Raw genomic sequence first — 27,940 nt, 5'->3', positions numbered from 1 at the left:
ATTATAACATTCGGCTACATTCAATGAATAGCATCGCATGAAAATACGACGCCCAAGAGTTAAGGATGTTTTGCCAACGAGGCAAGTAACTGGAGAACATATTCCAGAAATGTCTCATCATCCATTTTTCCCAAAACTAATATTTTGGTGAAAAGCGCCCGGAGAATTGAAAATTTTATCCGCAATCCAAATTTTAAGAAACTCGCCGTGCTTTCCATCCTAAGAGTAGAATTATTTTAAATTTTCACTTCCGCCTAACGAGGAGTACCATCAGAGCATTGGGCATGTATCGTATGCAGAGTATGGGCATGTATGAGCATGAGAGCATTAACAAAGCATGTATCTACAATTGGGGTGGGACGGGGAGCGACAAGCTCAAAATTTGTAATGCTGCTTAATCCCCGAAATATAAAAAATGGATTAAAAGCCCTAGAAAGGAATTTCTAGTCAACGGGGAGAAAATGAATAAACCTTCACATTCTTTATAGGAAGGTAGAAAGAATTACTTTATAGGAAGGTAGAAAGAACAATGTACAATCATGCAATTGTACATTGTTCATATGTCTTGCATTCCTCCATGAAATGCGCCATACGAGCGATAATGCGCCTCGTATGCTTATCTCTAAGGAAAATAGCTCATGTTTTTTGAGTTTTCCAAGTTGACGGAATACTCTATTACTCCACCTCAGGTTAATGTCTAATCGCGGTTTATTTTATAATACATTTGAAGAAGATATATTATAGTTTCGTAGTAAAATCGCGACTTGAGGTGGAAATATGAGAATCATCCCGCAAAATGCCACCGGAGTTTCCCAGTCAGCCAACTACTGTTCTCTAAACGCGTCAAGAGTGATTGGGGGAATGTTACACTCATATCCGAGACATGGCTGTCCATTAATGGCGTGGCTATTGCAATACATGGCCGGCAGGACTATTGAGTCTGAGGTGACGAAGACGGACGGCACTTGAAACACAAAGCGCGTCGCACCAAGTCCAAAACTCGTTCGATTGGCAGGAAACGAAAAGAAAACCCAAAATGGCGGCGTGCATGGAAAACATGGTTCGAAAAAAGGCTGCTGGGTAAACATTGCGGATAAAATTAAAGGATAATTTCAACAGAAAATAAGAAAAAAAATTTAATCACTCAGTATTGTTCGTGGGAAAAAATAAGATACCATTTGTGATGGTAGGTCCACCTTTTTGGTCAATTGATGGATGAATCAGAGAATTAAATGGAAATCGTTGGTGTATTGCTTGTGCATGTGCCTAGTTTCATAGCCTCTAAGCGGTAGATTCTTCAGTGTAATGATTTAAACAAACGATACTGTTTGTTTAAATTCCATTTGATAGACCCTGGAATTTATTATTCTACCCATGTGGTGAGAATTTCAAAATTTGTCCACCTGAGGCAATGATTTGGTGATTAAAAAATTTGCTGTCGATCAAATGATGATTATTATGTCTTTCAATGGGAATGGTTCCAGTGAAGCTGGAGATGATCCAGGAACCCTTCTTGAAAGATCATGTAGCATCGCTGCTACTGCGGGCGCGTCATGCCGTGGATGGGCTGCTGCGATTGGCTCAAAGCATATAGTATACGGTGCCGATGACGAGCTACGCAACTCAAAGAGGTCGCAGCATTTTCCGTAGAAGACATCCGTATTACAGCGCCAAGTTTAATTTCTCTGTTATACTCGGAATGGATCTATTATAAATATTGTTACGGAGAATAGCATACTGCAATACTTAACCAGATGAAAAAACTTAAATGCTATAAATATCACTTTATCAGGAGTTTATCTTATAAAAATTGGAATTTTCGGAAAAAATAATATATTTTAGCTTCAACACCTATAAATAAATAAACAGCGATTATTTGAATGGAGTGCTTGTTATTTCTTGGTACACTAATTCATTCAGATTGATATGAACTCACATTTGATTTTTGTATTGCCACTCTATTATGAGGTTTCAATTGAGGTCCGGATGGGTAGAATCTTTTATAGGTATTTTTTATTTATTTCAATTCAAAATCAAACTCTTAAGAAAATAACGAAGTAAATATGATAAATACATTCTATCTTCAAAGGATTCATTATGACTTATGAAATTCGTTTTCTCTTAGCTAAACATAATGGTTTTTTACCATGTGAATCAATGCTATTAGAGTGGATTTGTTTCAAAATTCTGGGTGTCATTAAGTGACAATGATTGAAACACATACAAAAATTCTATTGACGTGCTTTTTTATCGATTGCCGCTTATTCTTTGGGAATCCAAGAGGCCCTGAACACATTTTTATTTGGACCGTATCATCGCCAGGGGAGAGATACCTAAGAGAAAACTTCCCCTTCTTCCCTTCAAAGAACCTATCTATTTTTGTCTATGTACCTATTAATAAGTCTATAAAAAATCAATTTGGAGCAATTAGCCCCGGTCAATTGGCATTTATTCCGGATAATTGGCACGTCTTTAGTATCATGTATGCCCTATGAAAGCTGGTTGTCGATTGGTACGTTGCCAAACCCAGTCAACCGAGTAATTTGATTCAGCAAATTTTAGCCGTCCTATCTCTTTCGTTTTCAAGAAAATATGACACGTGGGAGTCACGTCCCTGTTCATTTGCTTGAAATTATTGTATAATACAATAGAGATATTGGTAACAATAAATATGTCTCCCGATGCTTTGCATTTTTCCTAATGATTACATATGTATATATATATATATATATATATATATATATATATATATATATATATATATAGTCGATCACTTTAGAGACCTCCGATACAAGAAATCTTTCAGAGACACCTATTGGTATGAATTAGGTCCATGAATATTCACGAGTATCTATTTCCTCTGGCAGGTGTGATTTTTAACCTCATTAATTCAAAGGTTAATTATGACTGCCTTAACATAAGCCCATTCTCTTGATATCAGGTAGTGCATGAACTCGTGTTTCTTTTCATTGTTTTCTTTCGGCGTTGCCAAATAATCACTCCAATCGAACTGATTTATCTGCACCTGGATGGAGTGAGCGTTCAATCGCTCTTTTCTTCACTCTCACTCTCTCACCCACTCACGTACCTTCACCTGTAGTCACTTCAATGGCAACTAAATGAAGATTGAAAGAAGTCGGGGAAAGTTCTTGTGGCAATAAATGTAGCTCCAGTGCTGCGTTTTGCTTCAAATGTGAGAAGTTGTGGATCTAGGTCCGAGGCTTGTAAGTACACAGTGAGCGTTCATTTTCTTTAGGAGAATCAGCCGAATTCGTCAACACACATGGGAGATCACATTCATGGCGTTGGGTGACCACGATGACCATTGGTGCCATATTGCTGCGGCAGCTGTGAATTTCTTTATAAACAGCAACTTCTTTCTGTTTCTGCTGTCGATCGGAGACCGCTAATTTAACCTCCTTCAAGCACTTATTTATATCTATTGAAAATAACTGTTTATGAATGCATGGGCTGCTGTATTTACAATGTACGTAAACTGCAAGCAATAAGAAAATCTCCACGTGTAAAACTGAAGTGGCGACGGATGCTCTTGTCTCAAACAATAAACATTGGTTTAGGAACAGGAGTTTTTGACAATTTTGCCGTCGAGGGTAGATATCGATTTTTGAAGTATAATGGGTTGAGTCAAGAATATGCACGCTTTAATGGTTCATTTAATCTTCATTAACACGCGACCGTCACCACAGGGCCTTGCGTTTTGACTTTGGGCGTGACGTATAATTGCAAGGTTTCTTTTTCCACATAATTTACTTCGTTAGTATTTTTGCATGCGTCAGTCAGTGCCGTCCTATGTCATTTAATCAAATAGCCCGTTTTCCAGAATGTCGAAAGTCCTATTTACCACCATTTCGAAAACAAAACAATTGGTTATTACGATTTATAATTCTATTATTAGTATTATAATTCTTATCACCTATATATATATTTTTTTTTTTTTAAGCGGGTACCTCAATTACTGTTTGTAATAAAAAACTTTCCATTCAAAAGAATCAATGGCCAAGCACATCCCGGAACTTCCCTAGCAAGATTGCGATTGACCTCCACGCGAAACGATTCCATCTCGATCCAGATCCCGTAGAAATAAATGCGCGATTACTCTTGTTGCCAAGCATCGTCGTCTTCTTGAAGCCACCAACATTCCAACCTCCTTATCCAACATTCTGTTTTGTTGCGGTTGAGGACTGAGGACGAGCACGAGCGTGCCCATGGTCATCATTTGCTCACGCACACGACGAGTGATAGTTACAAATCATTTTGTGATATTTTTCAGCATCCAAGATGAGTGTTCCCGCCCGAAACTAAATAGATTTAAGAAGAGTTGGTTAGAGGGATCATTGAATTCGCTTATTAGAAACGCATGAATTTTTTTGTTTGTACACACGTGTCGTGTTTCATCATCTGCGCTTCTCAATGTGGCTGCGAGCGCGTAAATAACTCCCGGCGTGCAAGTGGTAGGTAGGCAGGCGCGCCCTCGACGCAGGCAGGTGCCCGCGTTGATGACTTGCCTCCTCTCCCTTTAGACGGGAGCGTTCGATTTTTTAATGCTTTTTTGCCAAGTCTCGGTGACAGGTGTCCCTCTTTCTTGAAATTCTGCCGCGATATAATTATGGTTTTTTGAAAATTTTCGCCGTCATCTCCATGTGTATTCTCTTCGCATTTGTCATTCGGAGAGCTTTTTATCTAGGCCAAACTCTTTTATGTCCACCGAGCGATTGTTATCCCAAAACAATAATAATAATAATATTATCCAAAAGCTTCTCTCCCGCCGAGATCTTTAATTTTCCCTTGCGCCGCTTCCCTTCTCAAAAATACGTGTTCAGAATTAAAATGTTGTCGCCCGCGTAATTTAGTAACTATTCGCTCAGTTTTATTAAGCAAGAACTATTGTGGAACCATTTTGAATTGCTTTTTATCCGAAAATAGGCTTCCAATTTGCTATTTATTTTACTGAACAGTAGAAACAGAAAAGACCAGATCCGTCACCTCCTTATTGTAGTCTTAATATTATTTCAATGTTATTGGATAACATGTAGGTAATCCTAATCCAATATTGCACAACTCGTACAGGATCCTAATCAAATATTGCACAACTCGTACTCCTGTAGATGATTTGGTCACCTCCCAACCCAAATCCTTTCACTTTAGAGCCTTTATACACATTTTTCTTCATATATACACATTTTGGAAATCCATCCTCTAAACGTGCCCTCAATAAGTGGTCCTCAGTAGTCGAGAGGTGGTGTAAAGATCAAATTTAGCGATGCTTATGTGTCAGCTGGACCTCTCTAAACCACAAGAGTGCCGCTTGACATTCATTCGGATGCGGTGAGGTCATTTGTAAAACTCGAGAGCAGTATCGAAAAGAAATTATCGTGGGGAGTTCTCGATCAATGTCACATGCTGAGCGCTGGCGGCGTCAGCTGTTGAAATTTGAACGGAATGCTATTCCCTCTTGATCTCTCATTAAATATTCTTATGGATGCATGCATCTCTGCGGCCATACCGAGGGAAGGCCTCGGTGCTAAATTTCCTTTTCAGTGGAAACATGAGCTCGTGTGTGTTCCAACGACATACGCTGAAGGTGATCTTGATTGATAGTTAGGTCAAACTAATCGCTTTCGTTGTTTCATACGCACTCATTTCTTTTAATGCTTATCTTGTGAGGCCATCTTTATTTCCATAGACGAGTAAAAACTGCTCTCGACAATCCCAAATGTGTTAGCAAGTTTTTTTTTCGTTGTGAAGGCCTCATAAAAAGCTATGTGGTTTAGCAGATAAAATATGAGAACTAACTAATCCATAGCCATTCATCCTTTTCTCTAGACAAATATACTCACGCCATTTTTTTCTCGCATTATTAGAATAGATATTGGTCGCTAAGCACAACAACGGAGAGCATAGTTTTTTTTTTTAGTTTGTCTTTCGAAGGTTTGCGGGTCGAATCCCATCTGCCACCGACATTTTCATCCAGTCGTGGTTCCATCAAATGGTGAGGGTATGATCCGAAATTACTAAACTAAACCGGCGGAAACACCTATATATTTAAAATTAACTGTTTAAAATACGAATTTTCCTATTTTCTGAATTTCGTTGGCATTCGTTCGCTTTTGACCATTTCTCGTTAACTCTCTAGCACCTGTCTACAACCGATGTAGGGCATAGAACCCTTTAGCTTTTCAGCTTCAAATACAAGCATGACGTTTGCAACATTTTCACGCTTTATTTTCCCAATGGAATTGTGAAATGCGTCTATTCAAAAGACCAATAGCACAATGTCACTCCAACACGTAGCCGTAACAAAATTATATCGATGAAATCATTGGGCCCAATCCCGTTCAACTTTTCTTATTCCGATTTAACGGCAAAGTATCGTAGGGTAAAACGAAATTGAATAATATTAAGAAGTAATGAAAAACATACAAGTGAGCATTATTTTTATATTAATTTTTTTTATAATAGTCATAAAAGTGTGGGTCACCTTTGGGCGTTTCGCACTATTAAATTGTAATTAAAATAGATAACACGTAAAACGACACTCACCATCTTAGATTGTTTGAGCTTTCGGCCTTCCATCTCTCTCTCTCTCTTTCTATATATATATATATATATATATATATATATATATATATATATATATATATATATATATATATATATATATATATATATTTGTGTGTGTGTGTAACGTTCACATTTCAGTTCCTTCACTTTCTTTGACTTAAATCGGGTAACTTGCGTAAAATCGTTTATTCCCGTGTACTCTTTGAATTCCCAGTGTAGAGCACCATTTAAACGCCATCCATTCAAAAGAGTGCTGCCGGCGTTCCCACGGTAAGCATTTCACGGACGACCCAGTTCGCTTCGCACAGAGAACGGCCCCGCAATGAGGAGAGAAGGGCCATTCCCAATCACCGGGAGGCCGGGCGAGCGGGGTGCCGCCGCCGCCGCGCTCCTTGCCGACACCCGCGCCGGCCCGATTCCCTCTTCCCTCGGAACGGAAAGCAGAAAGAAAGAAAGCCTTGGGGTGTAGTTGTAAAACTAACTAGGCAATCATTCACGGCCGGTCGCAATTTAGGAAAGAGGCATTGCAATATCGTCAACTCGCACGCTTGCGACCAGCGGCATCTTCAAATGAGATGAGGTCCAGTGAAGCAATGGGTGTGTTTGGCGGATGGAGAAACCAAGAAAGAATCTGGAGGGAAATTGTTTTTTCCAGCGGTGATTAGAAAAGTGTTGAATAGGGGTCGATCTGTGAGGTCCAGTAAGGAAAAAGAGATTCGATTTGTGTTATTCCCTCTTACAAATGGCAACGTCCTCCAGTGACCTTTCATATCACGAAGTTACAAATAGTCGGGAGTAGTTGGAGGGAAGGAGGGAAATTTGGCATGGAGATCTTAGAATACCTTTCAAGTCTCCTTTATGCGTGATTACACGTATACTTCATTAGCCAAATCATCAGCCAATAATGTGAAGGCATTATCATCAAATTGAATTTTCCCTTGGAACTCCTCCACGGTTGAAATTTAATCTTTTTCTGCACTTACAAGAATTTATGACATCCATTATGTGAAAATGAGTGAAGGCTATTTGCGTCGTGGCCCTTTTTAAAGTTTTCCTCTCTTTCTTGCCATGGCCAATCGCCAATTGGATGCTTGCTAATAGATATTTCGCAATGTTCCTAAAAAGGTTTTCTTCGCGTATTAAAGAAATTGAATTGATTTAATAGCTCGTGATTTCCAACCGAGAAATCGAAATGCCGATTTCGTCAATGCATTTGCTCTTCCCATTCAACACACACACACACACACACTCTCTCTCTTTCTCTCTCTCTCTCTATCGCTTTATTAAAATCTTAACGACTCCATTATACGCAGGTATCGTCTTAATTAGGCTATGAATCCTCAATCTCGACGGAAGTGAAGATACTTGTCGAGTGTCGAAGCTAAATAACCTAATTTCAGTTCTTATGATGAATTTTATTAAGGGGGATTAATGAAAGGACGCTTAATCTAGGAGCATACGCTAAATAAATATTTGAAAAGAGGCGAGAGGATTTAAAGGGTTAAAAAATGAGTGTTTTTATTTCCTTAACGTGTTCGTTAATGTGTAATTTAGAAATAGACAATTGAAATCATCTCAATGCGGTGTTAGAAATTTGAGAAAATGCGTTCCAATTGATTCAAATCGTTCTGTTCTATGACTGACATTGGCGCCTGCAAGAATCAATTATGTTTTCGATTAAACGAATTGGACACATTGGAAAAAGCAAAAAGTGGAAGAGAGTTTTGAGGAAGCCAATTGTATTTTAATAACATGTGAAAGCCCTCATCTCACTCCGTTATTGGTAACATGCACTCTCATTTTGGAAACGTGTATTTGCTTTTTATGCTCAGGCTTGTTTGCCGCCATTTTTTTCAGGAAATAGAGGTATCAGCCCTTCCAAATTATTTGTGCGAAATGCAATAAAATAAAGATTTCTCAATGCATCCTAAGGTGCAATAATTTGGCAGATGATAGTATATGTATTTGCATGTTTATAGAATGATAGGATATTTGTGGGTATAGTTTTTCATGCATGTTTTGCATGTGGTTGTGTTGCCACAAGCCCTTTCGGCAGCTTGCGGGGTATTATGTAAATGTAGATGTAGATGAAAGAGGTAGCGGTCCGAATGGGGTAAGCAATTTGCCAGTGGTATAGTATTCTGCATTCGACGCAATTGCATTCATTCAACGAACGTTTTCGTCTCTTAAGTAGTATAGCGCGACCGCTTCTCTTACTGCTGTCATATCAACAAATGACAAAACAGCCACCCCTGACTCGAATGCCGATTGGCCCTCTCGCCACTCAGTTGTGGGGGGGCCGGATTTTAGGGTTCCTCCTCCTCAAAGGTCAGGTCACGCGAATTTCAGCGACACTTGAGAGGCGAGGGGGTGGATGCCTGCGTGTGTGGTGGTCGGCCTCCCTCCTCCACCCTCCGACTCCTGCCAGCACCCTGCACGCACCTGCACCTCGGAAGCGATCGCCAACCCACGACTGCGGATGGACTGAGAATATATCGCTGTACCATAAAACGTTTTACTTGAAATTGGGTTTTTCCTCGATAAAGGCTTCTTGAAGGCTAAATTAGCTTATGGGTGACCAACATGGATGGATAGCTAGTCGTATTTATTTTTTTTTTGGACGAGATTTAGACAAACAGGGGTCTTTCCTACCACCTAACTAACCCCTAAAACATGCGGTAACCATTGAACGTTTGCAAGCGTAAAAATATTAACTTAAAAGTGAGACGCTGAAAATTCTCTCCCTGGGAGCAACGAAAGGGTAGGTGCGAGTGAGTGTGCTTGCTGGTCGATCTGTTTTGTCCATCGCCAGTGTATGGTCCTCGAATCGCTATGAATGCTGGAGAAAAATTCACGAAAAGACCGAAGTGAACTTGATATTTATCGCATTCTTGAGCCCTGTTACACGGCACAGCAGTAGTGTGTGACGGAGTAAGCCGTGTAGAACTGGTCCAGTAAACTCATTCTGGAAAACAGGATAGAGGTAGAATTTGAAAATGCTGGCTGTTCTCTATCATATCCATGTTTGCGATCGCTGTCCGAGATCGCAACTTTTTTAACCCTCACGTCAAGAGGCATCGTCTCATTACGTACGTACGTGCCCCTCGCGTCTTAACTTGCCACCACTTCGCACTGCCGCTAAATCTTCAACGCTCATTTCGGATGAATGATTGACAATGCCCCTGGGACGAACATAATCGCGTATAAAGAGCTTACTTTCCTAAATCTGCTAACGTTATCATTAAATAAAAGCGTAGATATCACTCGATGCAACCACTTGGTCCATCACTCAAGCGCTTTCTTGTGTTTTTAAATTTGGTTATTTGCGGTGATTTCGGGAGGAGCATCGTCTTCAGTCGGATAAAATGCAATCTCCGCGCCCCCCCCCTCCCCCCCCGCGAGTGGGTTTGTGGGGGGGGGGAGAGTTCTGAAGGTGGTGGAGGCCTGGGGGCGGGTGTAGGGGGAGGGGGGGCCGGCGCTCCCTCGGTTCCGCAATGCGGAGGCCCACTGCGTACGGGGGGCGGGGGGGAGTTGCCCCACCAACTGCTGCCGCAACAACGGATAGCTGGGGATAAATAAAATATCCGCCCGAGATCCACGAAAGGGGATGATGGGTAAGCAAGCGGACAGTCGGCGGCACCGACGAAAGAGACGGGGAAAAAGTGGAGTGGTGAGGGCAGAGTATAATATATTCTTTGGGGATCAAAGTGGTGGTGACCCTACAAAGCTGAGGCCAAGCTATTCCCCAAACACTCAGATTTTCTTTTAGGCAGGGAGGGGGGGTTGGAACGGGTCGGGGGGAGGGACATCGTCGATTTACTGACATCCACTGTAGCGACGAGTTTCAACTCAAAGTCTTAAAGACATATTATCGGCATAAGCAAAATCACATTAGCTAATAAAAGGTAATAAAGTTGGCGTTTAAACTTTCTAAATTATTTGGTCAATTCCTTTCAATAGAGTGGCTTCTCTTGTATGAGCAATGGCGGGTTTCATTACTAACCGTGTTTCCAATTTTTTCTGCCTGTTAGTCTGATTCTCGCTATGACCGACCCCGGGGGAAATGAACTCGCTATCCGCATGGATCCCAGTCTTGTACTCACATTTCATGCCCACCAACAATATCAGCATTCCTTGGTCAAAGTAAATGAGAGGTTTCCTTAAAGAGGTTGGGTAAACATTCATGTCAATTTTGACCCCGGTCCAACTCGAACGAATTTCTGGTATTCGGTGTAAACCCAATACAACGAAGTATGCTTGATCATTGATGAGTGATTAACTACGATTTTTTATTTCAAATGGGATGGTATATTGTTCAAGTATCGATTCTAAACGAAAATATGTCATTTGAGAATTGTTTCGAGAGAACTGATAAATTTTCTGTATTTCAATGGTGGTTCGAGGGATGAGCGTGGAAGCCCAGTGTTGGAGAATAAGGAAATTGTATAAGGCATTGGCTCTATAGTACTTAAATAGCGAAACCATTTACACCAGTTAAATGTTACTTGAATGCACTAAAAAATGGAATTTATTTCAATTTATAGCAAAGAGAGCAAATTTGAAGGGAGGTCAGAGCTGGACACAACACAGAACACCAATAATACGTATTTCTTCACACACTAAAAAATTAATAAAATTGAATCCTTGGTCAAAATTATCTCCCTACAAACTGCAGTTGGTTTTGAAAATCTATTTGCAATACGTTTTCTTTTGCGTTTTGAGAAAATCTTTTCTTTTGTGATTTAAATTCCAACTCTAGCATAGCACGAGGGCAGCAGGAGAGGAACCATATTTTTTATTATTCTATTTTTATGCATTGTAAACCCGTTTTTTTGACATCATGTTTCTATAATATGTGATTGTCTTAAAATCCTAAAATACCTTGAGCTCTGGGATGGGTTGTAAAGGGGATCGAGATGGTGCGGGGGCTCACGTACTGGCTTCCCACCCTGAGGGCGCGGGTTCAAATCCCGGCGGTGTTGAATATTTTTCAGAGGTATCTCGATCCCTACTTGAGGTGCTTTGTGGACGGCACTTTGGGTGAGTACGCCGTCCGTCGGATGGGACGTTAAGCCGCGGACCCCTTGGCGCCTTTCGTAAAGAGTAGGCTAATGCCGACGCCGGGTTTCTCTCCACCCTTCATCCCTTCCTGTCCATCCCCTATGGCGCAAATGACCTCAGCTGTCGGTCGCCTCCCCTCAAAACTACTAATGGGTTGTAAATTAAGCAAATGCCCCTTAAGAAATCACCGTTACTCTCTTGCTAATCTAGATATGCGAACGTACTAATATTTATACGCCGTTCGTGCGTGCGTTTGATCTGACATGAACTATTCGGAAAAAGTATATCGTTGCCAAATTATACCACGTGAGAATGTTTACATGCGGGGAATATGTGGACAAGATAACAAAAATTAGGATTTATTTGAACAGTACTGGGTAAATGTGATGTAAAGGTCAAAGAGAAATGTTATCTGTCGTTTATTAGGCCTCATTTGGAATATGCTGCTATTAAATAGAATCCTCTCGAGGGTGGATTGATTGCCGAATTGGATCGCGTGCAGCGTAGAGGAGCTAGAGTTGTAAAACGTAGTTATGATAAACTTAGCATCGTATCCAAAATATTAGAACAGCTAGGCTGGGAATCACTCACGGGGCGAAGGTTGAATTACAGATTGAAGCTCTTGCATTAATTGGAAGGGAGTCTCTTTGGCCGTGATGTTGAAAATGTATTATTACCCCCATCGTACTACGGTAGGAGAGATCAAGTCAATAAAATTGGAGAGATTAAGTGTGGAACAGATTCGTATATTCAAGATGTCAATTTTACCACGAACGATAAGGGATCAGCATAACATTTACCGACTGTGGTAGGGTCATGTTCGGGTCAAGATTAGTTTGGTCTGTTTTCACCCCCTGCCACACACCCTAGCGGTGGCTTGCTGGGTATTAAAATATCTAAAAGATTTGGATCCGCAAATCTTCCATCAAAATATTTCTCCTTGCTCCCGGGGAAGCCGTGGGGAAGGATTGGGTCGACGCAGCGGAGAGAGGGGCGGGGAAAGCGCGATGGCTGGCAGTTTGTTGTCTCGGCGTTGGCGGCGGAATGGAGTCGCTGGCCACCCGCGCGGCCCCCGGACGGCGGGGCGACCAGCAATCGGTCGGCGAGGGAGGAAAAGGAGAAGGCGACTGGCGGGAGGTGGCGAATACGAGACACAAACCTCTCTTTCCTCCCCCCCAACCTCCCTCCCCCACCCCCCCTTCTCGACCTCCTTTGTTTTCTTGCCACGTCATGCTGTTACGTGACTTTCTTTTTTTTTTATTCATCCTTAATTCGAGCATTCCTGAAAATGGCAACATCTCCCCGAGTGGATGGGCGGGCTCACGGATGACCTTGATTTGACTGGGCGCATCTCGATATTAATTAAAACAGGATTCAAGCACGAACGTATTTCATACATGAGTTGAAGCGCACACGAGCCTAACTGAATTACGCTCACTTCAAACTTGTGTGCCCGCGCTGTGTGGGGTATTGCCTGCTTATGTGATGTAAGCGTGTGATGTTCCTCTATTTTCCATTGATTTCTTTGAAAAAGAACCGTTTCAATAAGATGTCCATCCTTGCAAATTCCCGAAGCTACGTTTTCACCTTGTACAGCCGTCGTAGAGGCCATTGCGTTTTAAAACGTAAGTATTTGGGGCCATACGTTTTGGCAAGAAATGAGTGCGGCACAACCATTTCCCTTTGCATTATTTGGAATTTGTTCGGTTGCTTCTTTGGTTTTCCCAGTTTCATACCCGCAGTATCATATTGTGGATACTTAGAGCGATTCGTATTTTCTTGAGAAGATAATTACACCCAAAACATATTAATAGACCAAACTACGTATTGGTGTGTGTAAATATATATATTATTTATACGTATATGCATATAATTTAATGTGTATGTATGTATATATATATATATATATATATATATATACATACATACATACACATATGTGTACATATTTATATTTGTACATACATATTTGTATATATATTCACAACACATACGTATGTATATATATGTATATGCATGTGCGTATGTATATCTATATTCAAACACGAAAACCCGAACAAATATTCATTCACGAGGAAATAGATATAAGGAAAAGGGATAGTAAAACTCCTTTGTTGTATGATTATTTTATTTGCATTCCTATCCCTTTTCCTTATATCTATTTCCATGTGTGTGTGTGTGTATATATATATATATATATATATATATGTATGTATAACCACAAACATAGTAATCAACCCGAAGGTCGGTTTGGTAGGTGATGGCAGAGTTCACCCAGTACTAAGCCCTAGGTGGATTTCCCTCCATCTAAGGCTTGGTTGTATGTGATTGTCTTCAATGTAATGTCTGTAATGTAAGGATTAGGTGGAAGAAGGGACTATAAGTCCCAACCTCGCCCAATTAAGTCGAGTAATAAATAAGCCCGACGGCGTGTGAAATTCACACATCAGGGTAGGGGGGCCAGTTCCTTTCCCTGTATATGTACACATACACACACACACATATATACATATATATATATATATATATATATATATATATATATATATATATATATATATATATAGATATGTGAATATGTGTGTGTGTTAAATTTATATTTACTACTTCGCTACAGTATAACGCATTGATGTTTCACACTGGGGTTTAAAAACCGAGCATAAAAAAGGATTTTTTCAGCTTCATGCAGCAAATTACTGTTGTCTGTTTAATTTAAATAACCACGAGTTCCCATTCTGGAAACCACTTCACCCAACAATATAAACTCGAATGTGAGAGATCATGAACAATTCTACACTTAATGTATAAATCCTTTTCAAAAGATTAAAGTGACGGAATTTGTCTAATATGGCTCTGCAACTTGAAAACTAAGTTTGGCCCTGAATGAAAATTGATTAAAGTGCCTGATGATTTAATTCCCATTCAAATATAATATTTCATTTTTTGTAGGAAACGATCGAAAAGGCCAGCAAGGAAAGTTATATCAACTTACTACTTCATTCAGGCAGCGGTCACTCAACCTGCTTGTACTGGGGGCATTAACGTAAACCTTCCGTGATGGGCATCGTAAGGCCACTCGAAGGCGGCTTCCTTTCGCAGGAGATGAGATCGTTAGGCGTAGGGAGGTAGCAGGGTAACTATTCCTTTCGCACATGAGAGATATGCGTGATGGTAACAACCCGCCATCATTTACCAATCTCTCATTTGATCCAAATCCTCTTTAATAATAATCAATTTGAACGTAAGAGGTCCCGACCAACAGAGACGTTCGGGATGAAAAAAATACCCGAAATGAGATGCGTGTTACCTGACGCAAGCCTACGTCGACCACAACCTTCCCTAGGAGGCGGGCGACGGCATTCATTTTACCTGACCCATAACGATCACCTTCTTCCCATCCCCATAAGGGTTGGTTTTGTGGTGAAAATTTCAGTAATTTAGACGAAGGTGTTTGAATAGGTCTAGGCATGGGCGGTTAGATGTGAATGCTCAATGCAGACTGTGTTAAACTATAATATGGACGCCTTTCATTTGATTTTAATATTTATCACCAAAACGGTTTAAGAACACCACGCTAGAAGATTGAGGGAAAAAGAGCGTTCGTTCGCACCTAACTGGAGTTTTAGGAACTGCTTTCCGCTAACTTAACGAGTGTGGGGTTAAAAGGATGAAATATTTGGTGTAAAATATCGTTTAAAGTTGAATTGGATAATGGCGCCGATAGATTCCGACTAAAATTCTTGCATCGCCAAAGACTGCAACATTCAAAACATTGCCGACTCTTGTGAAATTTACTTCAGTTCAAATTTAATTGTGGGTATGAGTTTAGAGTCACATGTAAAAAAATGGTATGTGACCTCAAGTATTTCAAAGTATATTCTAGCCGTTTTGCTGAGTCCGAATCTAAATATAAATATTGAACTTTAAAATAGCCTACATATTATTAGTGCATCCATCCTTATTTCGAATCATTCCTGCATAGGTGCCCACATTGGAGACATGTTGGAAAAGTAATTAATTGGTGCCGGATAAGTTCTTGTAATTTACCACGCATTGTATTTTTTAATATAACTGCAGTGCACATGATACGAAGCTTAACTCTTTAATTTTTGGTTATGTCTCATCTCTATGAAATTTCGACGAATTATTTTCGGGAAAGATCATGCGGCAAAGGATAACAGTAAATTCGTTGTAAATATTAATCGGCAATAGAGAAGCAACTGCTTAAAGCACAAATACTATTCAATATTTCAGCTTTTGCCAATTCAAAATTCAAATGGTTTAGGTGAAATATTTTATTCCAAAATCCAGAGCTCAATATTCACAATCACTACGCACAATTCACTAATTCGAAGCCAACTATAGATAAAGAATCAAATCAGCGTTCTGAAGAAGTCTAAATTATACTAAAATATATATATTTTTTAAATTATATTAACATCAATAGATTTCTGAAATCGACAGTTGCAAGAGCGATAAAAAATTATGAATAATTTATGTATATTTGTACTTGAGGTAATCAGGAGGAATTCAGCCGGTGGGAATGATAAGAGAAAAGAAGATTTAACGAATACTTCAATTTTTTAATTAAAAAATCGGAAGTGACCTTTGCGCTCGCATTACAGTTGACAATTCTATTACCGATGCCCTGCATTGGTCATAGAATTGCCAACAGTATCTTAGCACTCCCTTTCGCCTAGCATTCAGGCTAGGCGAACTTGAGATCTCTTAAGAGGTATATTTCGAGGCCATATATGTTAGGATGGCACCACATTTCAGTAAGAAGATACGATTTACCGTTTCCTGGCGAAATATTTTCCAATTCCTCAATAGTTGATTCATTTTCAATTTTTTCGCGAACACGTACGTGATATTTAAGAAAGAGGATGCGAGAAGATTAGCTGAATGATTACATGCGTCGAAAGTGAATCGTCAAATAAAAGTTCCCAATGATGATGAATTTCCTCTTTTTCATCTATCCCCTCCCCCTTTCACTGCTATCTATTTTCGACGCCTCTTTTTCATTCCTTCGGCGTCGAAATACTTCGCTTTTTGACGACAGAAGTAACTTCTCAGACATCACTAGCTATTATTGTGATTCATCCGGCGCGAGGTGGAAATTGGGAGAAACTGATCAGAAGAGCTTATAAGGGTGGCATTGACTCTTTTTATAAACTCATGTAATAATAATAATTAATTAATAATAATTTGACCCTTTCCATTTGAATCGGGCAATACATTGCGTCAATATTTTTAGGATGCCTTATTTTTTAACCCCCAAAACAATTTCGTTAATTATTTTACAAAATATGAGTTACATGCCCTTCCTTTGCGTCGTTCTCCCCCGTTCCCACTTTATCTTTTGTTGATAAATCTATCCAACATTTTCCTAATCGGTTCCTCGTGTGCATATTTCCCAATTTTGTTGGACGTTATGCAAATATCCAAGGATAGCTTCCAGTTCGCGTCTTTCCTCGGCATGAATTGGGCAATAAAGGACTCTTGTGTACTGCCGTGTCCTCCTCCATCATGCATTCACACGTCCCCTCCTTTTTTTCCCCATTTTATTGTGGCATGATCTAAACTCCCCGTCTCTAGTTAACATTTGCATAATTTCTTTGTAAGTTTTTAAGTTGATCTTCATTCTTTTCTTCACGCTAGATAGGAATTGTATGGTTGTTTTCCCCTTTTCTAATGTTTACCATTCCCGTTCCCATTGGTCATTACATTTTGCGGATTGCGAGTATGCCTTAAATAAAGTAACAGTAAGGATGCCGTCATTTTATTCTGTGCTGACACCATCCTTCGCCATTTGTTAATTATCAAGGAGGACACAAATTTTTGTTTGTCTCTAATTAATTCGATTAAAAGATTTCCAGTAAATAATTAGCTGTCTCAACATTTTGTGTTCAGCAAAATTTGGACACGGTGCACGGACTTCGGTGGAATTGTAGAGGCGATGTGATGTTAATCAGAAGTGTGATTTGTTGAGGATGGCTATTGAATAATAAACCCAGAAAATCTGTACGTAGGACCAGCTAGTAATTAATCTTACGATGAAAGTCGAATGTTGACAAGACGTTAAAAAACATAAAATCGAAAGTTTTAACGAAAAGAGTTCAATGGAGAATACTTTACTGAAACATAAACACTTGCCTCTTGTCGTGTACCAATATGTTTGCGTGTGTGTGTCTCTCTCTCTACATCCATCGGGAAGCAACGAGAATGAGCATTTATTATTATTCCTCGAGAAAATATAATAAAATTATTTAGATATTTCCCTCCTGAATGTTTCGTTGGCCCCCGATTGATAACATATCTTGATATCACCCCGTATATTTTTAACATAATTTCTTCTTGTGATAAAAGCATTATATTCTGATGGTAATTTAGTGTATTATTGTCCAAAATCATTAATATTGGTTAGACGTGAAGATATATATATTACACATCAAAAGTAGAAGCGATGACTTAATTTCGAAGGAGGCAATTTACAGGGAAGAGACTGCTGGTTACTGTGACAGTCATCGTAAATATTTATTATTGGCTTAGCGCGTCGAAGGGCCGTGTTCGTTTCCAAGAGGCGATAGTCTTTACCGAGATATCTGGATAACGGTCTGGAGGCCGTTTAAGAGTGCGGTGCACCATATGAGGGATGGTACGTTGAACTGTGGGTCCAATTGAGCGTTCACTCGGCTGACCCCGCCGCCAGAGCCCTTCCTGCTCTCCCTAATTAGCGCTTCCGGGCGCAAATGACCCTGGCAGTCGCGCAATGGCTGCATCTCCATCACCTTCGGTTCGTCGAAATACTACTTCTCCATCATATACGTGAACACTGAATGACTGAATAGAATGAAGATGCTTTTGTGCATGTTCCTTTTTCGGTTTCCTTCCTTAAATTGCAAAATTAAAGCGGCTTTTCCATTAATAAAACCATTATTTTACTTGGCTGCATATTTTCACTTGTACGTATACCCATGGAAGCAATGTGAGCAAATATAAATTCCAAATAAACAAGATGACGAGTTTCAGGAATGGCCTCTTTCGCCCACATATTTAAATTGTACACCGATGTGAAATAAAACTTTAAAAAACTATACAATAAAAATCGGTTTCTTTATTTAAATTATAGAATTAGAGCTGTTGTTCAATTGCTAAAACCATTATTTCACTCGGCCGCTAACGCTTTCAGTTTTTCTATGGCAACAATGTCAATAAATATAGGTTTCCAAATAAACAAGATGGTGTGTTTCAGGAACGGAATTTTCTATACACGCATTACATTTTCTTGCGTACCAATGTTAAGAGAATTAATTTACCTTGCCAATTTAGGACATGCTTGGACCTCTCATGCCGATGCATAAGATCTATGATATTATTATTGTCTTTAGCCACAGGATAAACATCATTTACCAAAAGCAGGGACATGCAATCGTAACTTGTGTCTGTATCTCCGTTATAGCTCACACAATAAAAAGTCTGCGGGTTCGTTGGCTGGAACAACCCTTTCAAAGATGCTGGCTCACTGCCTGGTACTAAGTTCATTGGCTTTTCAGTGAAATATTGTCTCCGCCGGTCTCCTGATATCCTTGTAATACACATTAGGAAGTTGTCGTTCAAACTTCATTTAAGTCTGAGAAGAAAAATGCACACTGAGATTTATTTAGGGAAAGATATGTTAAGATATTCTAGCTTTTGCGATCCTTTCTTTGGACGATAGAAATCCGATCGGGCTGGGTTTTGAAAACTTTTATCCTTTAGAGATTACAATTGTATCTCTTGTTTTAAAATATAGACACCTTTAATTGTGAATATTTTGTTTTTACTCGCATAATTATTGAATTCAACTTTAGAACGATTCGATGAAAGAACACGTCGTATTTTTCATTTATTAATGTCCGTGAAGTTATTCTACTTCTCGACTTAATTCGTACAACATAAGTGATGAGAGTATCAGAGAATTAAAAGCGCAAATCACTGAAATTCTATGGATAAGATATTAAAATACTATAACGCTTCCGTAATATCATTTGAACTTCGGAGAAGACAATACAGTGGCTGAGAGACTGTTTGAGCAAACAGGAAAATAATGTGAAATGTAAATACATATATATAATATATATATAATAACAAACTGCTTGAATAATTTGTGATTTTTTTGAGATAATATTTCGAAGCTAACTGTTAACAGTGAAGAATCATTTTTTAGAGGCTTCAAAATAACGTGAGAACATTTAAGTTGAGAATAATGCATTGCTGGGGGAGGGGGGTACCACTTTGCTCCTGTTCCCACAATTAATTACGTAAGATAGTTGCCAATCAATGGTTATCTAACATGCTTCCTTGTTTATGGATCCCATGTATAGGACTATCTTGTTGCAGAAGACAAATGAGCAGATACAGATGTTGGCTGGTCTGCTATATCTTTTTGAAAAAAACATGACGCCGGAAAGTTTCCTAAGTTGGCATGCTTGCCGACAACGCTCTCAGATATTTCGATTTTTATCTCATAGCGTTTCGGAGTTTTCTAAAACCCTCTTAAAACAATAATTGCGGGCAACTGGCCGTGAGTGTTCGGGTCAGGCCAAAGCGTTCCTCGCCCGCCACTGGATAATAGTACGCACTAACTCCGTCCGGTCTATAGGGTGGATCTTCCCACGCAGGGCGGCGCGCTCTTTCACGCAGGGCATTTTGGCGCCCTTGGGCACCATAGACGATCCAAGAGTCTAAAGACTCTCGGGAATTACATTAAATTAAAGTTTCTCAGTCTTTCAGGAGTTTATTTCCACCTGCAATTACCGTAAGGCAAAGTACGGGTGGACCAAGTGGCTGGCGGCACATAATGCAATCTGGTGTCAAGTGAAGACTGTTTCTCAAAACGTAAACTTCTCGATATGACTGAAATGATTAGAGTAGCCACCGAAACACTCTTCAGTACATCTCCTACAGAGCTGACACACTCATTGATTGGACACGACTCTTTTCGAAATCGTTTTGTTTTGAAAATGAATACATTTAAAGAAATATAGACTTAGTGAAGACAATGAACTAGTTCTTTCCATTCTATGCCTTGCTTCTTGACGCACTTTCAGTTTTAAAAACAATTAGCAAAAATAAAAACGGTGAATGAAGACATTTCATTTCGGCTTACCATAAAAAATGGCTATTAACGAGTTTGTAAATAAGAAATGAAAATAAATTATGTAACTATTCCTCTCCATCCACAGAATTATGTCGTTGGATTTTTGTTTCATTGAACAGTTTGATGTATTGAAATAAATGTTTATTAGCGATTCAAATGCCAACCAAATGTCCTATTCTGCACTGCAATTTTAACCCATTCCACGTCCGAACAAAGGATGAAGGCATAAGCGACGAACAATCACACTGCAGATCAAACGCTTGCGACCGATTGAAAATAGTCCCTCTATATAACGACTCTACATAATAATGTTACTATGATATCTGATCCGGGCGCTGTCCACACGTCGATCCTGAGCAATCAACTCACAGTTCGACATATTTCCAGTGCTTTGGCTATCGACGGTATTAATGTTGGTACAATACAATGGGTTTTCCCTAGATTATCCAAAGTTAACTATTCTCTCCTTCGTTACCCTTCCCCATGCTATCCCCACCCCTCTCCCTCGACCTTAGGCCCTAATATCCTATTCTATACCCCCTCACACCCCCTCTCCTACATCCCTCTCCTCCCCACTTTCCTATTTCGCCAACCCCCCCAAAAACGGTCGCATTTAAAGCCTCCATTTCTAATATTAATGCCTGTGTTAATATCTTGCCGCTCACATGCAGAAACTCGTTACAATCCAAAACAAAACTCAACGTAAAATTGTCCAAGCACCGTGGTTTATCCGGAATTCAATATGTACAATCAAATTTAAACATCCCTGATCTTAATCTCCACGTTAATTAACTTAGCCACTTCCTTTGCTCACTCATTAGAAAATACTGGAAAATCCACTTTTCACCGAATTATGGTCTTGTGACCATAATTCCCACATTTCAAATACAAGCGCCCAAAATACTCCATCATGACATGTCAACCATAAACCACTTTGCCTACTACTAACCCATAAGAAATCATTCACTTGTAACAAACGTCCTGAGTACCACCTATGTACATATATCTCACCACCGATCATAAGGCTCTGCTGAAAATCGGAACGAAATGCGTTTATACGCAGTGAACATTTTGGCGATGCGTGCCTTTTACGTAAAAATGGAATTGGTAGCGTCATAATTGTGCCAATAACGGCACTAAATGGCAATGGAACGTTGAAGTGTTCGCCCGAGGAGAAATAAAAAAAAACAGTCGACTCAAAAATGAATGCCAGCGATTAGTCACTCCGCACACCTAAGTAATTCTCGGACGTAGGACTTGGGTCGCCGCTGCCCTTCCTTGGCTCTTGGCTTAGCGAGTATCCCGTAAGTAGAACCTCGGATTTAAAGTAAGATTTACCGAATGATTGCCTCGGATTTTCATGCCTTTGCCGAAAACAATTGGCAAAACGTGACTTGAAAAAGGGCTCGATAAAATGGTCTCGCAAGGACCACGTCTTCCAAACACAAGCATGAAATTACTTTGGTTCCAATTCCGACTGCGTTAATACTCAAATACATAGGTGATAGCGGCCTTATTATCGCATTCTTAGGAAATATTCTGGATTATTTAAAAAAATCATTGAAAAGTATAATGTATTAATCAGCATAAGGTAGGATTCCTTTGGAAAATTAAAATAGGAAGTCAATTAAGCGCTGAAGCTTGAAATACAAAATCTAAAAAAAATTCAACTTGGTACATGCAAGTTTAGTTGAAATAATTGTTACTTTCAAAACAGGATTATTATTACAATTAGTATATATAAGTACCTGTAGACTAGCTATCTGTTTAACTCTATGTTCATGATCTGCCATTTCCCAAAAGTTAATAACGTTAGCTAAGAAAACCTAATGATCTGTTACATGATGGCTTCATTACGTGAGTCATTTGAAACGCAAGAATTGATCTGTTTATTGGATTGTATCTTGCGTATAAATTTCCATTTATCCAATAATTAGGCTAAGAGCTTATTTTTATTCACGTCTTAGGTTTATTGGAAACAAGAATAACCAAGGAAAAATATGTTGACACATAATTAATTATTAAATAAAGTAATCTAATTGTGCTCACATAGAAATAATTGGGTCAGTAGTACAGTGATTAAATAGGAATTACATAAATAGTATTGCACCGAAAATAAAATTTTTAAACTAATCATAAAGAACTTATTCATCAACTTATTTACTAATTACTTTAATTTGCTTCTGACTGATGTTTAAAATTTAAGTTTGTAGACAATTATCGTGTTTTTTTCCTACGATGTATTTTTTTAATCTCTTCTATCAAATAATTCATGCAACTCTGGAGTTGTCCGTTTCTTTAAAATGTATTCTCAGTGTATGACTACAGAGGAATCAGTTGGGGGATTCAGCTTCCCTTCTTTGATGAAAGAAATACGATGAAACGCACGTGGGTAATGATGGCGATCGATCGTCAATACTGTAATGTTTCTAGGTTTGATGGTATATCGCTGCGATGAGGGCACTGTTCTGCAACGTTGCTGACCCCTGCCGACAGTCCCTTGGCTCTGGAATGTGATCGCGGGCTACAATCGAAATATTACGACGCATAATTTCAGGCTTGCGAGACGCACTGAGGCGTTTACAAAATATGAATATATTTCACACTCGAGGGCGCAAGTCGTTAAGAGTTACCACAGGAGGGTAGGTAGCGCGTAGTCAGGCAGCTGTGTTGCCAAGATTATGGCCCATAAGGAAAAATAATGGTAATTAAATCACACTGGCGCCTGCTGTTTCCTTTCCGTCTGTTATGCACGTTACTCCGCTTTACCAAAGTGGAAGCCCATCAAGAGTGTCCTCACATGTATCCGTGGATGTTATAAACGATTTGGGTAATGATGCGACGTTTTTTTACTTCACCCGAGCCGTCAATTGAGGGAGAGCTTAATGATGGAGACTTGTTTTGACTCTGTACTCCTCTGGAGGGCAATGGCAGAGGGGGCGCCTCGCAAATACCCGCCCCCAGCCGGCCGAACGCCCTCCCTCTCCGAGGAGTACCCGAGCGCGCACGGCGGGCCGCCACGCGGCGTCGTTCGGGCGTTCAACTCACCGGCTCTTAGGGCGGCGGCCACTCCCCTGGCGGCGGCGGCCGCGTCCACCGTCCCCGGGTGTCCTCTGGGCAGGGAGAGGTCCCTCGGTGACACCACGTCCCCGTCGTCCTCGGAGGAGGCCCCCGAGGAGGGCGCAGGAGAGGGGGTGGGTGAGGGGGCGGGGGAGGGCGCGAAGCGGGCCTCCGGGAGGGGGTTGGCCGAAGACGGTGACGAGAGGATGTCCGTGATCATGAACCTGGAGCGCGGTTGGGGGCGGGGTAGCGTGGGTGGCGGCGCGGGGGGTGGCGGGGGCGGGGGCAGCGTATAGGGACCCTTGGGCGAGAGCGGCCTAAGGGGCGTGGGGTGCGCCGGGGGCTGGTGGCCGAAGGGCCGCTCCCCATCTTCATCGTCCTCGTCCGCGCCCCCCCGGGGGCTCCCCCCGCCGCCCCCTTCCTCTTCCTCCTCCTCCTCCTCGGCCTCGTCGTCGCCGCCACTGCCGCCTCCCTCCTCGCCCCCGTTGCGGCTCCGGGCGCCCCCCGCGGTCCTCCTCCCTCCGCGGCGCTTCCTCTTCCTCGGCCCTTCGGCCCCCTCCTCTTCACCCACTCCGCCCTCCTCCTCCTCTTCCTCCGTTTCCGAGCCCATCACCACCACTGTCATCCCGCCCCGAGCACCACCGCCACCCCTTGGCCCCCCCCACGACACACCTCCGCGACCCCCCGCGGGCGGCTGATGCTGCTGCTGCGGCGGCGCCTCCTGCGTCCACTCCCCGCCCCCTAGCACTGAGGCCACGGAGAAGGTGTGCCGGTGGACTGCGGGGGCCCTCAGGGGGTCCCCGGTGGACTCCGGGCCCCTCAGTGCGGCTGCGGCCCTGCCACGAGACGAGGGGAGATCCAGGCGCGGTTGGCAGCCGAGGGGCGGCTCATGCTTCGGAGCGAACACCGGGAGATTCGGTGGCTAGCGATGTTTCATCACCGACGGTGGCAAATCCACTCACTCACAGGGTTAGGGGTGATCCGTCTGGTTGCTTTTGACCTGTCTCGTGTCCGTCTTGTGCCGCCCCTGAGTTCGGACGGCGCTCTCAGATTTTTTGTTCGGGCAGAGGTCCCCGAGGTCGTCTCGAGATACGTTGATGATAGATTGGCGGTATCGGTTGATCGGATAGATTGCGTTGGATATGATATCGAAGACGGACCGAACGAATACACTTTGGATTGGAAAGTTTTAGACTCTTGTTCACTGACATTAAGTTTGGGAAGTCGTTGTCGTCCGTGAAATCCCTGACTGATATCACCGCTGTACACAAATGTAGACTCATCCGAACCGTTAATCGCCGATGCCCGACACAGTGAACGAGGGAATAAATTGTGAATAGATCAGGATAGAGTGGCAAGCGTGGAAGTTTTTGCTTCAGACGATCGTGAACAGTGCTCCCTTCAAATATTTGCAAGGGTCTTCATGAAGAGCTCAAGAGTCACTTAACCGGCTTAAAAACACTCCGGATGTAATAATTACGCACTGAATTAGAGGTTTCCGGTCGGGAGCATTTAAAGCTAATAAAAGGAACCTTCACGGTTACATTCTTAAGCTTCGTTGAACTCAACGAGCGCACCTTAACACGGGAGAGAGCAGATCCGTGCGTTGAATTTTTTTTATGGCCAACCAGGAGGGAAGAAAGGGAGCAATCCAAACGGCTGGTATGACTAACTAACTTAACTCTCTCTCTGCTTTATTTCTTCACTTCTCCCGCCACCGACGGCCAAGACGCTCCGAAACGGCGAAGATTCTCCACACCGTCCTTTCGTCTTTCTCTCCGCGCTCCGCTCCTTGTCACATCCGTTCTTCGACTGCCCTTTCGGGCACAGGGTGTGGGGGGGGGCACCGCCAGGAGTGTTAGAACGAGGGGGCGCAGGGGAACGATCCCGGGTCGCCCGAGGAAGGGGACGCCACAACCGCGCGCGCGGAGGCGATCTCTCTCGACACGTTCCTTCTGGCGGAATAATAAAACGCTTTGGCGAAAAAATAACAAACACGCAATCGATATTGTCGCACCTTTTTGGAGCGATGTGTGTGGAGGGGGGGTGGGGTAAGGCGTTGGTGTCGTTCCTTCCGCTCCACGGTGATGGAGGGGGGATGGGGTGATAGTGAAAATGAAAAAAAGACGACTAGAGAGGCGTCGCTTCTTCCGTCACTGTGCACACTGCACGCAGCAGGCCAGGGGAGTTCGCACTCGGGGGGCGTCACTGTCACGCGGAGCACGGTCGCCTTCCGCCGTCGTCGTATGCTCGTAGGGAGGCTTCCAGGACGTCGCTCTTCCCGCTCCCGGGGGTCGTCCGGCTAGGGCAGCACGCGACGGGCGGACGGACGTACAGCGGCGAGTGGGCTGGCGGTCTGCGGTGTGTGTTCTGGCGGGAGGACGCCTTCTCTCTCGCTCGCCTCCTCCTCTCCTCATTCGTCGCCTCTCCCCCTCTGCCTCCCCCCCTCTCCCTCCCTCCCTCCCCTCTCTCGGCTGTTGTGTGTTTGTGTCAGATGAGATGCCGGGGCGTGGAGTCGGCGGGGGATGTTGGGCAGATGGGGAGGGGGGGGCTTTGCGGAGATAAACCGAGGAGATGGAGGGAGGCGGTCTCTCGGGGGAGAGGAAGGCGTCTGCGCACTCGCTCCCTTCGGAGGTGGTGCTGCCCTTCCTTAGTCGTTAGTTCTCGGGTCAACCTCTCGGTGCGGAGCGCAGCCGCGGACTGCTCCGAGTCGGAGGGGTGAGGGCAACGGGGGAGGGAGGGAGACCGGGAAGGGGTTGGTGCTACCCCACCCCCCCTTCTAACCCCTGCTTCGTCCCTCTAAGCCCCCGCCTGTGTCACTGCCTCCCCCCCTGCATGTAGCTGCCATCTTCTCTCGCCCCGCCCACCCGGCAGCTCCGTCGACCAATGAGGCACGCGGCGACACGGGGGCGCTCTGCGAGGCGAGCGGAGGGCGTGGCTCCACTATGCCCCGCCTATACCGATTGTAGAAGGACGCGCTAGGAGGGCAGGGCCGCGCCGAGCAGCGCCACCATCTCACCCCTCCACACACACGTACGGAAAGCACGGTACCCCCTCTACCGACTTTCCTCTCACCCCTTTACGACTGCCCGCCTCCTCCCTCTCTCCCATGGGACATCGTCACTGCCACCACCCCGCCGCCCTCGGCATCTCATCCCATTACATTTCTCTCCCACCCTCTCTCTGTGGAAAAGCGGAGCTTTCCGTGGACTAAGGATTGCTCTTAAACTCCATAAATGCGCGACTTTGCACACACACAAATGCATCAGAGGATTCCCCCCCCCTCCCATTTAGGACTCTGATGTATTTCTCCTCGATTGGCTTCTATCGCTGTCGCTGTGGTGGTGGATGCCTCTCCTCATTGCCGGCTGGCGTCACGGCGCCCGCTCCGGGAAGTGAAGTCCGAATGCGACGCGCGTCGACGAGGGTGTGATGAGAGGGAGGAGATGAGTTTTGGTGGACGTCGGTCGGTTGGCCTTCTTACTCCTAGATAACGGCGGGCGCTTCATCTCGCCATCGCTCCGGATATTCCACTTGCTATGGGCGTGAGCGCGTCGGCGGTAAAAAGAATATCCGGCTACGGAGAATGAATGCTTCGCGCCATGTTTTATATGCAGGTTCCCTGGAACATATAAATAAGATGCGTCCAGACTCGTCCGTCATTCATGTGCCTTAACCGCTTGGTTTAGGGAGGACGAAGACACCATGTTGAAGGACGTTCAAACTCGTTAAACAATTAGAGGACGCAAATTTAGGCTCCTATTTTGGGCCACGGAGTTAGGACAAAACGTATCTCCTAAATACGCCATATTGCAATCCCATGATTCAAAGTGCTCGAAGCGAGACAACAAAGCAGAAAAATAATCGCCAAGGCGGGAGTGTATATTAATTGTTGGTCACAATAACAGTGGTTATTTCTTTGAGAGAGTACACTTTTACTCGTTGAAAAAACAAAGGGCTTTATTGACGCGAGGTGGGGAAAGGCGTAGCTTTCCTTAGGCAGGATAAATTAGACGTATTCCGCATGAATGTAATTTAATTATTTTGATAACTTTACTTTATCAAGTTATTCGATACATTTCAATGCAACAATGT

At 42.6% G+C, this 27,940-nt stretch overlaps 1 protein-coding gene across 1 annotated transcript in view; it reads right to left on the bottom strand.

The window, feature by feature from the left end:
* LOC139700504 (homeobox protein B-H1-like) overlaps positions 1-26,956 on the bottom strand; it is a 115,739-nt gene extending 88,783 nt beyond the window's left edge. Inside the window, exons 1-2 of the mRNA XM_071599059.1 lie at positions 26,921-26,956; positions 23,834-24,737 (exon numbers count right to left, since the gene is read on the bottom strand). Coding sequence (XP_071455160.1) covers positions 23,834-24,737; positions 26,921-26,956 — 940 coding nt within the window. The remainder of the gene's footprint in view (positions 1-23,833; positions 24,738-26,920) is intronic.
* Positions 26,957-27,940: the final 984 nt, after the last annotated feature.

The sequence above is a fragment of the Hetaerina americana genome, unplaced genomic scaffold (assembly GCF_022747635.1).
Source record: "Hetaerina americana unplaced genomic scaffold, ioHetAmer1.1.p SCAF_103, whole genome shotgun sequence".
NCBI classification, from domain to species: domain Eukaryota; kingdom Metazoa; phylum Arthropoda; class Insecta; order Odonata; family Calopterygidae; genus Hetaerina; species Hetaerina americana.
The sequence above is the reverse complement of the archived record's forward strand: the minus strand, read 5'-3'. Positions and strand labels throughout refer to the sequence as shown.